This window comes from Lemur catta, chromosome 13 (assembly GCF_020740605.2).
Source record: "Lemur catta isolate mLemCat1 chromosome 13, mLemCat1.pri, whole genome shotgun sequence".
NCBI lineage: Eukaryota > Metazoa > Chordata > Mammalia > Primates > Lemuridae > Lemur > Lemur catta.
Window position 1 is genome coordinate 61,793,354 of NC_059140.1, and position 13,763 is coordinate 61,807,116.

General features: G+C 36.6%; 1 protein-coding gene across 1 annotated transcript in view; it reads left to right on the plus strand.

Moving 5' to 3' along the window:
* GTF2F2 (general transcription factor IIF subunit 2) overlaps positions 1–13,763 on the plus strand; it is a 135,787-nt gene that overhangs the window by 14,487 nt on the left and 107,537 nt on the right. The window contains exons 4-5 of the mRNA XM_045567247.1: positions 7,304–7,322; positions 8,642–8,786. Coding sequence (XP_045423203.1) covers positions 7,304–7,322; positions 8,642–8,786 — 164 coding nt within the window. The remainder of the gene's footprint in view (positions 1–7,303; positions 7,323–8,641; positions 8,787–13,763) is intronic.

Below are 13,763 nucleotides of genomic sequence, written 5' to 3' on the forward strand. Positions count from 1 at the left end.
TTATAGTTGATTTGGAGCTTAATGTGAATCAGCAAATTTGTGTGGCTATAAACAAAAGGCTCCATTAATAGACGTTTGTTGTTTAGAATGAAGTGAAATGATAATCCCACTCTTTTCTTTGCCAGTTAGCTCACAGTGAAAACATTATGTTCAGTTCTTAGAGCTGCACTTAAAAGAGATACATGGTCAAGTTAAGATCCTTCAGCAAAATAAAACTTAAAAAAAAAAAACAAAAAAAAAAACGAAAACAATGTCCTATGAGGAACATTTGAAGATACTAGGACTGTTAAGAGACGTTTTAGGGCAGACCAGGTAAAGTGTCTTCAAATATTTTTAAGACTAGAAGATATATAATCAACTATTGATTCTTAGAGGCAGATTAACCAGTTTTGGGGTTACCTGTTGTTAAAAACAGCTAACATTTTTGAAAGGCAATTTGGCATACTGGTTATGAGTGTGGACCTGGGAGTCAACCTGAGGTTTAGCCCCGACCTTGTCACTTACTAGCTTTGTGACTTTGGGTAAGTTGCTTACCCCCTCTATTTCCTCATCTGTTAAAAGGAGATGGCATTAATACCTCACAGGTTCAATGCATGTAAAATACTTGGTCAGTAAGTGTTCACTTACTGTCGTACCACACATACTACAGTCTGGAGAGTAGGCACTGCATTGTGCTAATGTGGTGTGGGTATGGATCTTGCCTCCCTACCAAATCTCCCAAGGCTGAGCAGCATCTTGCTTTGTGGCATAGGCCAGAAGGTAAGAAGATCTGCATGACGTGGTGGTTCATTCCAGCAGAGATGATGCTGTGGAGTGGAGAGATTGGGAGAGACAGAGGGAAGAGAAAAGACATACAACTTGAAATGAAGCCTTGTGCTCCCCCCCCACCTTTTTGAGTGGGGAACAGGGTCTCTCTCCAGGGTCTGTCTTTGTCACCCAGGCTGGCAGGTAGAGGCATGATCATAGCATACTGTGATCTTGAACTCTGGAGCTCAAGTGATCCTCCCACTTCAGCCTCCCTGAGTACTAGGACTGCAAACGCATGCCACTATGCCTGGTTAATTTTTAAAATTGTTTTGTAGAGATAGGGTTGCCCAGCCTAGTCTGTCTATATAATGGCAGCACCAAGAACTGAACACAAAGCTCGAGCTGTAAACTGTCTGGCAGAGAAAACAGTGGGGTTATTATTCTGCTTTGTTTGGAGCAGCAGTATGTGTGTGTTGTATATGTTGTGTGTGTGTGTGTTTACATATATATGCAAATATATATTGCCAGTTTGCCTTTCAGAAAGTTTTACCAATTTAAACTATCAACAGTGTAACACTGCTCTAAACTTAATTTTATAATAGAAAAATTGTGTCTCATTGATTTTTTGTTTGCATACTTTTTATTATTGGTGGGCCCCTATATCACCTAGAATGTTAAATGTATTTGGAAATAAAACTAGAAATTAGACAGAAATTAAAAATCTCTGGGGGAAGCCATTTTAGTACCAGCTGCATGAATGTCAGTAAAATACATGTATCAAACATTTAGAAAACTGAAGTATTCTGAGGCAGGATGCCGACGTAGAAAGAAGGTTGGCTTTAAAATTAAGTTGACAGGCTGGGCGCAGTGGCTCATGCTTGTAATCCCAGCATTCTGGGAGGCTGTGGTGGGAGGGTTGCTTGAGGTCAGGAGTTTGAGACTAATCTGGGCAACCTTGTCTCTATAAAACAGTTACACAGATATTCTAATGTATAATTCCTACAAATAGATACATTCTCCTACATAATCACAATACACCTCTCCAAATCAGTAAATTAGCATATTGCTGCTACCTAATCTTTAGACTTATAATGTTTTATAGCAAAAGTATCTAGTCTAGAATCTTACATTGCATTTTATCATTGTGTCTTTTTATTTTCCTTCAATCTAGCACATTCCAAAGCCTTTCCTTGACTTTTTTCTTTTGATTTTATTTTTTTATGGAGCCAGGGTCTTACTATATTGCCCAGGCTGGTCTCAAACTCCTGGCCTCAAGTGATCCTCTCGCCTCAGCCTCTCAAAGTGCTGGGATTATAGGATTGCACCCAGCCTCCATGACTTTTATAATGTGTAAATGTCAATACTGTTGACATTCACTACACAGTTACTTTATAAAATTTGGATTTGTCTGGATTTTCTTCATGATTAGATTTGGGTTATGCATCTTTAGGAGGAGTATGACAAAGGTGAAACTGGTTTCTTAGTGTATTTAGCAAGATTTGCATATTTTCATTTTGTCCCATTACTGATGGATGGTGTTAAGTTTGATCACTCAATTAATGGGTGTCTTCTAAGCTTCTTCACTGTTACTCTTCCCCTTTGTAATTATTAGGTATTTTGGGGGGTGGTCTATTGAGACTATATAAATATTCTATTCCTTGAGTTTTTCAATTTATTCATTTATTTTAGTGTGAACTCATGGATTCCAGTTTCTTTCAGTGGATCACAATTTGTTACCAAATCATTTATGATGATGTTATAATTATCCAAAATTTAGCCAGTAGGAACTTCTAGCTGGCTCCCATGACCTTTAAAAAAAAAATTTGTAAAAACACATAAAATTTACCATTTTAACCATTTTTAAATGCACAGTTCAGTAGTATAAGTCCTTTCAACATGCCCTTATCATTCTTTGATCATTTTGACATAGATGTTTTAGATTCATCTTACACATTTCTCCCTGAGCCCTGAAGTTGGCCATTTCTCTAAGGAGCCCTGGTTCTGTTTAGAGAAGAGGTGATATTTAGAAACTAAGATTTTCATAACCCAAGTGCTCATTGCTGCTTCTAGGCCTTCTCAGTGAGCAGAGAGATAGGGAGTATATGTACAGACACACACACACACACACTCTCACACACTCTTTACATCTGTGTTTATTTCTCTATCTACGTATATAGAAAATCACGAATTCATACCAATTTAGTTCCAATTTAAGTGTTCTGGTTTTCTCCCTTTTCATATTTGTACCTCTTTTCTAAAAGTGAGAAATCTGGTTCCTGTTATCCTTAATATGTTTACTTATTCAAGCCTCTGCTCTTATTTGTTCAATCCCTTCCCCACCTTGTGCATGAACACCCTACTCACCCTGCCTGGGCTGTAGCTCCCCTCATTGAGCTGCCACCTTTGCTGTCCTTCACAGGGTCACCCTCCTCACCCTGCGCAGGCTCCCCCTCTAGCCCGTAGGGATGTCTCCTTCCCCTCCTAGAGGCCAGCAGCCTGCCTCAGCTTGTCCTGCATGGGTGCCCTCACCCACTAGGCTCTGACACACTTCTTGCTTTTACACCCTCCTTTCCTTATTGGGCTTTATCAGGTGTGAATTCTGGGTTTGGTGTGTTTTTCCCTGGTTCTTGGTTCCCAGTACTGAAGAATGGTTACTGGTACCGAGTTGATGGAGCAAATGAGCAAGCCAAACAGATACAAGCAAGCTAAACAGCATTTATTGAGCACAGAATGTCCTGGAGAGGGGACAGGTCTATCTCTGCGAGTGGAGACAACCCTAGTTTGGAAAGGGGTCTGGTTTCTTACCCTATTTTCTTAATAATATGCTAAGCTGGGGGTGGATTATTCATGAAGTTTCAGAAAAGGGGTAGAGAGTTTCCTGGAATTTCATCCCTCCTCTTTTCTGGCTTTATAAGGTAGTTTCTGGGGGTTGCCATGGCATTTGTAAACTGTCCTGGCATGGGTGGATGTGATTTTTACTATGCCAATAAGGGGTAGTTCACCTTAGGTCAGTGCCAGCTCATTTATGCCCACGCACCAGATTGTTTGTTTCTGCCATCTCTTAGGTTTGTGGGTTTCTTACCCTCCTCTAATTGGCCGGCAATAATATCTCTACCGAATCTCCCTCACTTTGTGTCCACACCTGTTTCCCCTTCCTCCTGGTCCCTACCTAACATTCCCCTCCACCCCCCAAGAAACATGGGACCTGAAAATCTTTGGGAGTAGGGGTGAAGGTCCATCTTCTGTAGCTGCTTCAAGCTGAATTGGGGCATGGAGGCCTGCAGGTTCCCATGTCCCGTGTTGAGGAAGGGTTACAGGTGGAAGGCGTGGGCAGTCTGGTCCAGCGGACTCCTGGGAGTCTGGACTTCTGGTATTGTTTGGTACCAGCTGGAACCCCTTAATCAGCATGAGCTTCCCATGGAACTATGGCAACCTGCAGGTCACAAACTTGACCAGGAGGCATCCTCTTCACCCCATGCAGACTATGACCATCCTACCCAACCCACTCTGCAGATACCTACCTTGCTTGGCTTCACCTAATGGTTTTTGAGCTGAATTGTTCAGGTAGGGGAAATATGAATAGGAAATAAAAACAAAGCAAAAGCAACAAAAACCCCCAAGTGCAGTTGAAGACTTAATACTATTTTGTTGATTTTGTTAGCCTGGTAAAGGTGGTGCTTTATTGGCTATCAGTGATAGTGAAAAGTCAGGCCTCAATGATGTCAAATACAAGAAATATTAATATTTAAAAAGTGTAAGAAAAAGGAAAGACATGATTAGTAAAAATTTTGAAAGGCAAGAGGAATGAAACTGGAGTCTATAGATGTGGGATGTTAAGAAATGGACTCAGACTAGTGAAGGAGAAAGTGTACAGCATTATGAGAAATTCAGTGAAAGGATAGTCACATATTTACTTCATTAATTTTTGAAGATATTTTTGTGTTGTACAATAGTTGATATTTATAATGTTGACCACAGATCATCAAGCAAAGGGTGTATTATAGTTGTAATGCAGAATAAGAAAATGTCACCTGTACTTTATACATTCACACATCACGAAAGGGAATATGTCATCCTTTTAAAATAAGTTTGTCTTCAAGGATTTGCTTTTTTCTAGAATATTAACTCATCCAGAGCTTATTAATCACTTACCATTCCAGTTAAGATACTGTTATAATTATATATGTGTGAAAATGGAGTTGTTCTCCCCTCCTGTGTTCCCTAGGTTGCATCTCGGTGATTTTCTAGTGACTCAGAAATGTCAATGTGATCTTTAATTCATCCTTTTTCCTATGCTGCCCACTTGCAATCATTTCCTCTTCTCTCAGTTCTAACATTTACCTCCTCGAGTTCTACCATTACCTGGTTCAAACCTTCATTACTTTTTATGTGGGCGTTTTGCATTAGCCTCAGTTCAATCCAGTAAACATTATGGAAATATCTTCTGTGTCTTTTCCTTTCCTTTGTCTACAGCACCTCTGTCTTAAAGGCAGCTGAATAAAATGCCTCTAGAAGCTAGATTCAAGAGTGATAGGGAAGGGATCGTGGTGAATTTAGTGCCTGCCCCAAAGGCATATTCAGGGGATTGTTGTCATGCTGAATTGGGGGCCAACTGTTGCCAAATCTTGGATTCTTATAAGAGAAGGTGAAAAGTCATATTTTTTTGTGACATCTTAATATTTTCTCATTTCTTTTTTAGACATTTAGGAGACAGACATTGCACTTTAGTACATGAAAGACTGAGAAGTCCTACAGTGAGCAAATCTAAGAATCTGCACTCCTTAGTGTGTCCTAAGAAACTCTTTACCACTTGACTCCAGGCTGCCATTCACTGATGCCAGAAAGAATGTGCTAGATACATTCTCATTTCCATTTTTTACTTGGGCTTTTCCCTTAGCCTGGAATGCCCCCATGTTATTGACTTCATCCCTCACTCAATTCATCTTTTCCTGGCTTTCTAATCCACATTTCTATTAAATATGACAGTATGTTGTACCTCTGCCATAAAGTTTTTGACATTATGGCAAGATATAACTATCTTATTTGTAGTTGTTCATGGATTGGCCCTATTTATTTTCATTAAACTGGGACCTCTTGAGGACAAGGACCCTCGCTCATATTGTGCCATGCACCTAGCACAGTGTGTATCTACTGCATGTATAGTAGATTCTTAATGATACAGTGAGTGATTGACTAAGCAACTGAATAAAGGCAGGTTGGAAGTAAACTTTGTGTTATGGAGAAACAATGGTTTTCTAACTGATCTTCATATCTCTAGTCACCCTTTTGTCCATTCTCTGTATATTTTCTGGTGCAAGTTTCCTGGAGCACATCTTTGTACTTGTTATTCTTTTGTTCAAACAATACCTGTGGATCTCCATTGCCTAAAGAATAAAGTCTGTACTTCTGTACGTGATATTCAAGATCTTCTATGATTTAGCCCCAATTTTCCTTTGTAGTTCATCTCCCACTGCTCCTTACTTTGCTTCTCCTTCCCAGCCAAATCTAATCACTTGTTTTTCATCAGACCCTTCCATGGCTTTAGGCTCAGCTATTTACTTCTGATACTATATTTCCCCACCTCAATTTATTACAGTCCTAGTACCCTTCAAAGCTCAGCTCAGAGCTACCTCTTTGTTGAACCATTCCTTAACTCTTAAAATGGAAGAAATGGTGTCCTCCTATCCAATCCCATCACATTGTGGCTCTCTTAACTGAACATTAAAACTTATTTAATAGTTATGGATGTACCTTTTATGTTTTCTGCTGTTTGGAACAGGGACCTTACACTCAGTACTTTGCATATAGTAGGTATTAAATATATGTGTGTTTAAAAAAATTAGGCTATTATGTAGGGTGTGCGTGTGCATTGATTCCACATTTGTAAAAAAAAATAAAATATAAAATAATAAAAACAATTCAAATACAGTATATAGAAAGTAGTGCGGAAGGATATTTACTGTAGCAATATTTTAACAGTGTAATTATGGCTATTATAAAACTTTTGCTTGTCTGTATTAAAAACATTTGTATAATGGGCATATGTTATTTTTATAATAGAGAAAAATTTTTATAATAGAGAAAAATTGCTTATAACTTTAAAAAATTGTTAAATTTAATAACTTTTGGTCTTTAAGACTTTGCTAGGTAAATGAAACCTTCAACTAGACAAAATATATACTAAAATTTACTGAAGTACTATATAGATCTGGTATTAAGTAGGCACTCACATGCTGCTGAATGCTAAAAGTGCTCAGAAATAAAGATAATCATAATAAGATCATTATTTAGACAAAATATAATTAGGATAGGTTATAATAGCATTAAGTAACACATACTCATAATATCAAAATAATCATGAGTGATTATGTGGGTTTGTTTTTCCCATAGGATTACAAATACGACAGTGGCAGGGAGCCAAGAGTAAATATTAATCTCTGTAAATGTAATATTTTATGTAAATATGAAGTAGCATTATTTATTTTAGCTCTTAATTTGCATTTGAAAACAATATGGAATCTAAATAATTTTAAATATTTTCTTTCCTCTCCTTTAGGAATCAAGGAAGGACTGAGGTAAGATTATTTATATGAAAATTTTAGTTAAAACAAGAGATTGTGTTACTTTTCTTTAGCAATAGTAAAGAGAGGGTGTTGTTTGCATTTTGGAAAACTCCACATTAAATGAGTGGCTGATGGTGAGGAACACATAAAGGTATAAATGCCACCCTTATCAATGAGTGGACTCTTTCCTAGTTGTTCATTCTCAGCATTTTTCTTCTTTAACATAAATATCCCCTCTCTCAGTCTCAGTACTATGAAACTGAGTAGGACTTCAGTAACACTTTAGTAATAACTTACTTTAGTATTACTTCAGTGTGGCAAAGGCATTTGATTTTTGAGAACTTTATATTTTGACCCATTGAGTCCAGCTCATAATTTATAGTATCTATCATATAGGAGAGAGATATTTAATACATACTTCATGGTCTTCCTTTGTGGTTGGGAGATCAGTAATTTTATGTTTATAAATCTTTTTAATGTAAAATTTGATTTTCTTTTGGGGAGATTTGATATGTAATAAAAATCATTTTGAAAGAACACTTAACTATGTCTTTTTATTCTTATTATTGGGTTATCCTTGTAAATATTTAATTTGTTCAAATATTCAAAAATGAAACAGTATGCTATGTACTCATGGAGTAGTCATTAAGACTTAAAAATGAAATATATCCTCCTATTTACGGGAGCATTGAAGCTTTTCAGGGTAAAAAGCTTTCCTTTCACTTTCCTCCTATTTCAGGGACAACTGCTTTCTTAATATTCTTAAAATATTCACTCATTCAGCAAATGTTGTTTTCCTTCTATGTGTCAGGCTCTTTTCTAGATCTTAAGGATAAAAGGATAATGAGACATGATCCCTTAACCTCAAAGACCTTAGGAAAAAATTATTTTATTCCTGTTTTGGAAAGAATTCTTCAGCTACAGACCAGAGAAGATATTTGAAAGCTGTCCCTCTTTATAATGTTAGATTAGTCCCATTATTCTGACAGTTGGGAATAGAGTCTTTTTTTTTTTTTTTTTTAAGAGACAGGGTCTTGCTACGTTGCACAGGCTGGTGTGCAGTGACTGTTCATAGGCACGATCACAGCACACTCAAACTCCTGGTCTCAAGCAGTCCTTTTGCCTTAGCCTCCTGATAGCTGGGATTATAGGCCTGTGTCACACAGCTTAGATTCTCTTTTTATAACTGAGTATTAAGGATTTTTATAATAAAATAACTGGGAATGGCTGACATTTTTTAAAAAAGTATTTGATTTATAATCAAAATTTCTTTGCAGTTACTTTGAATACAAAGGTCTTTTGTAATATGCTCTGGTTAATGTGTTTATTAGGTGTCATTTACTTTGAATGAGGATCTTGCAAATATTCATGATATTGGTGGAAAACCAGCTTCAGTCAGCACACCTAGAGAACATCCATTTGTCTTGCAAAGTGTTGGAGGACAGACATTAACAGTATTTACTGAGAGCTCATCAGGTAAGTGAGAATGGAATTATTTAATGTGATTCCTGTACATGTTATATAGATTTTCTGTCTCAATATATACTCCTGTTTGCTTTTTTAAGGTCATTACCAAGGCGGTTCCATCTATCATTTTGTCTACCTCTGTTACTCATATCATGCTTTGCTCTTTGTATTTCCTTGTGATTCATGAAATTTTGGCTATTACTTGAGAAGGGTTTAATTTCCATTTGCTGTATGAAGATATAGAAAGAACAAAGCAGATGGAAAAATGTGGTGCATCAAGCTGCCTTCTAAGATGTTGAAGAAACAGTATTCTGAGTTTTGCCAAGATAAGGTCATTCTTGCTTGTTTTCATAAATTGATGATATTCAGTAAGTATAAGTTGTACTTTAAAAAATACTGCTTAATATTAGGGAATATTTTAGTCTGAGTTTTTGCTCTTGTGTGCTTTGTATACCAAGCGGCTTTTTTGTTTCATAAAGATTAACTTCTAATTGATATCCACTTCCAAGAAGTTCTGTGTATAATTTTTAATTCTTTTTTTTTTTTTTGGTGCTGTGACTTGGATATCTGTGTACAATTTTTAAATTGTGTGTGTTTGCAGTGAGATATTTTAACAGTTCAATAAATCAGAGCAAGTATTTCCATCTTTGAATTAAATACAGGGGGAACTTTTTGTGGCATACACACAGCATGAGTATATGTTTCTTTTGCTTGTTTCTTGATTTTTATCTTTCACTGAATTTAGAATATTTACTGTTAAAGCAACAGGCTGCCTCTTAATGGAGCTAATTTTCTCATATCTAATTCAAAAAGTTTATTGGTTATGTGAAGGAAAAAGTCGATTTTGTTGTATCTAATCAAACATTTCAAAGAAAGCTGTAAGAAATTATAGTATGTTAAGAGCATTATTGTTTTAAAAAAGGAATATCCTCAGGTAAATTTGTTGTGATGTCTTGGATCCAATAGCTGCAAAAACTGATCTAAAAAATTAGTCCTTTTTTTTTCTTGGATGTAGACTTAACAAAATGGTAAATTATTTAATATAACTTTTTGATCATGTAGTTTAATATAGGATTGGTTTTAGTGCATTATTTGATGCTATAATAATATGTAGTGTAATGTTATGGGAGGTAAAAAATGTTAAAGTAACAGTATCTTCAACACATCCATTTTATGCTGGAGAAGATTCAACCCTTCAACAGATATTTATTGTATGCAACATTGTTGAGGGCATAGTGTAGCCATATGCAAGGAATCTGAAATTTGTCATTTGATTGGTGAGATCTAATAAAACCTGCTGAACCTGTGATGTTTTCTCTACTTTTGTGATTGTCCCTGGAGTGGGAGAGGCATGGCACCAACGTCATTACCAAGGAGGCACAGCCTTGATAAAAGTTTGAACTTGAACTTTCTTTGTAGAAAAAGGTGTCCTATTTCAGATTTTTTATATCTTAAGTGACTAATTTTTCCAGAGCATGATTTATTGCTGGTACTTATACAAAGACAGTGATTTAGAAAGCTAACATTTGTTAGCCTCAAAATCTTCCATTTTGCGTCTTTTAAATCCTTTAGTGTTGTGTGCTTTTTGAACATTTCATGTTCACATTTTTGGTTACAGGGTACTCCATGGTGAATGTGGTTTTATAAGGATTATTTTCTCAGGGATATGGAAAAGGATCAAAATTGCCATCATTCTGTAATTTGGACAGTATGTTCTTGCTTTGTAGAGCTGTGATAGTACAAATGCGGGTCTAAGTTGCTTTTAGATGGTGTAAACTATAATGGAATTTTTTGCTCTTGACCTCATTAATTATTTCTGTTTTGTGTCATTGTCCCTTGACTCTCTGCACCTTTCTGTGCTTTAATTTCCTCGTTTGTGAAATGAGGACAATTATTTACATTTTTATATAAATATGAATATATTTAAAACACTTAGAACAATGCTTGGTACAAAGTGAATACTCAATGATTAGCTGTTATTATTTCTATTAATATTACATCTTATTTTTAAACACTTTGGGTTTCAAGTTTATTTTAAGGCATGCACATGCATTTTAGCTCAATATGGGTGTATATCACTTGATGAAATTCAGCCAGTAGAGATTTTTGTATTAAATGTTTCTTGATTGCTTGGATGACTGAGAAAAAAAGCTCTAGAGTTGTTAACAGTTTATCTCCTTCTCTAAGGAGTCTTATGTATTTGCTATTTCTAATCATGAAAGCAGCAGTTGTATAAGTAGGTTCCTTGGATCTCCAGGAAGTCATCTATCTAGCAGGGCTTCTAGATTGTAATGACATATTTAAAATGCTGGATATATGTTGTCTGTATGCATGTTTTTCTATAGTACAGGACCGTAGCTTTCATTGGTGACTCAGGGATCTATGAAACAAAAGCTGCAGAGCACTACTCTAATGTTACCTTGGTTGGTCACAAACCTGCCAAAGAATAATAAGTGACTAGGCCATTTTATAGTCAGTAAGCTGTTTATTTTATATTGAAATATAAACGAAGTAGGTATTATTTTGAATATTTTTATATTTTCTCTCAAACATAGAACTGTACCTACTTATAAAAAATTACTTTTCTAAGCTCTTTCTTTTTTGTTTATTTATTTACTTATTGTAAGAGACAAGGTCTTGCTCTGTCACCCAGGTGGGAGTGCAGTGATGTGATCATAGCTCACTGTAACCTTGAATTCCTGGGCTCAAGTTATCCCTCTGCCTTATCCTCTTGAGTAGCTGGGACTACAGGCGTGTGCCACCATCCCCAGATACTAACAATTTTTTAAAAAATTAGCGGGGGTTGGTGTCAAACTTCTGGCCTCCAGGGAGGCCAGCCTCTCAGAGTGCTCAGATGACAAGCATGAGCCACCCTGCCTGGCCGTCATTTCTTTTTAATAGTACACAGGTCTATAAAATGTAGTTTTTTAAAAAAAAATTAAAACCACACTTGAATTCAATATGTTAAGAGTTTTAGTTTTAATAACTTTATTCCTTCTGTTAATGTAATTTTGCTGTTTTTTAATAACTTTATTCCTTTTGTTAATATAATTTTGCTGGTTTTTGAGAGGCTCCCTTAGAGCCCATTTTTCTAACGGCTGAATTCTACATGTTTGGGTATCTTTTGGGGAGATGGAATTAGAGCAGACTAGTAATCAGTTATACAGTGCTTCCCCTTAATTAAAATAATCTACATATCATTACCATTTTATGAACTCAATTAATTTGCTTCTAGTTGAGTATTCTGATTTGGGAGAATAAGTTTTATTTTTAGGGGCTGTTTTGGGTTAGCCCTTCTTCCACCTTTGCTTTTCTCTGAAATTCTGAACAATCTCTTTCTCTGTTAAATGCATTCATGGGGATCTCTATTATCTATTACTCTTATCTCTGTGGAAATGCCTCGTGTGTTTCACGTTTTTCCCCACTTGGGTCTTCAGTTTAGTATTTTTATGTACTATTTATTGGTAACTATATAGATAATTTCTATTTTTTTCCTTTGGCATCCCTGCTTTTATTCAAATTTAGACTTTTCTTCTTTATAACTGCCAATTCTAGACAAAAGTCTTCATTCATCCGTTCAACATATTTTTGGTGCTAGACTCCTGTCCTGTGGGGCAAGCCATTATGTGAATAAATAATTGCTACAGTAAGTGTTCTAATGCAGGTATGTACAAAGAGGAAAAAATAGAGTGTATGCTTTGCCTGAAAGAACTGGGAAAGGCTTCATCAGTGGAGATAATACTTGAGCTGGGCCTTGAAGTATGTTAATAAGTGCATGAGTAGGAGGAGGAGAGAAGGCGAAGATAAAATTTCTTTTTCTAGCCTTCAGGTATCCTATTCTTCTTTACTTTGCATTTTCCTACCTATCCCACTTTGTCATATCTATCTAAAAATCTATTAAATAGTCCTGGTTAGATCAAAGCGAAAAAGCTCAGTTGTGGACTTCATAGTCTAGTAGTTTAGAGATGAAAAAAGTTTGGATTGGTACAGTGGGAGTGGAAAAAAGGGGTTGTGTTCTACAGATGATAGAGGTAATTTTGACAGCTTTTGGTGTTGAATGCGCTGTGGGGAAATTGGAAGAGTGAGAAGTCTAGAGTGGTTTCCAGGCTTCTTTTGCCTTGAGCATCAGAATGGACAGTGAGACCATTACTGAGGTAGCAAATGTTGGAGGAAATGGGCAGGGTTAGAGCTGACACAGAAACACAGTGACTTTTTTGCTTTCATTTTTGATTATCTTTGATCCCTTTGTAGCAGTTAATTCAGTAAATTAATACTTGTGCCTACTTTTTGCAGGTCCCCTTTTAGGCTTGGGATACTTTAGTGAGCAAAAGCTCAGCCCTTGTGGTGCTTTCATTTTATTTAATAGTAAAAGGAGACAGCAACAAACAATAAACATAAGTAAATTATATTGCTGGCTAGAAGGTGATACATTTTCTGGGAAACAAGTGAGAAGTGGGATCAGGCGTATTAGCTTGAGAATGGGGCTTGGAATTTAAAATAGTTTGGTCAGGAGGAGACCTCATTGAGAAGTGGAATTTGAATATGAGAAGTGGAATTTGAATAATCTCGAAGGAGACAAAAGAGTTAGCCATGTGGAGTTGCTTAGCCAACATGGTGTTTTCAAGGCAGAGAGAGAACTGTAGTTACTAATGCCCTAAGGTTGAGCAAGCCGGGTGTTCAAGGAGTAGCACGGAGGTTGGTGTGGGTGGAGTAGATGAGCAGGGGAGGCGTAGCAGGTTATTAGGCAGAGAGGGAAGGGGGTTGACAGTGCCAGATCATATAGGGATTTGTAAAGCGTGGTGAGGATTTGGATTTTCCTGCTAGTGAAATGGGAAGTTGCTGGAGAGTTCTGAGCAGAATAGTGATATAATCTTACTTACATTTTAAAGGCTCGCTGACTGGTAGGTTGAGAAGAGACAATGGGAGTCAAGAATGGAAGCAGGAGACTGTTACATTAATCCAGAGGACAGGTGACAAAGGCTTGGA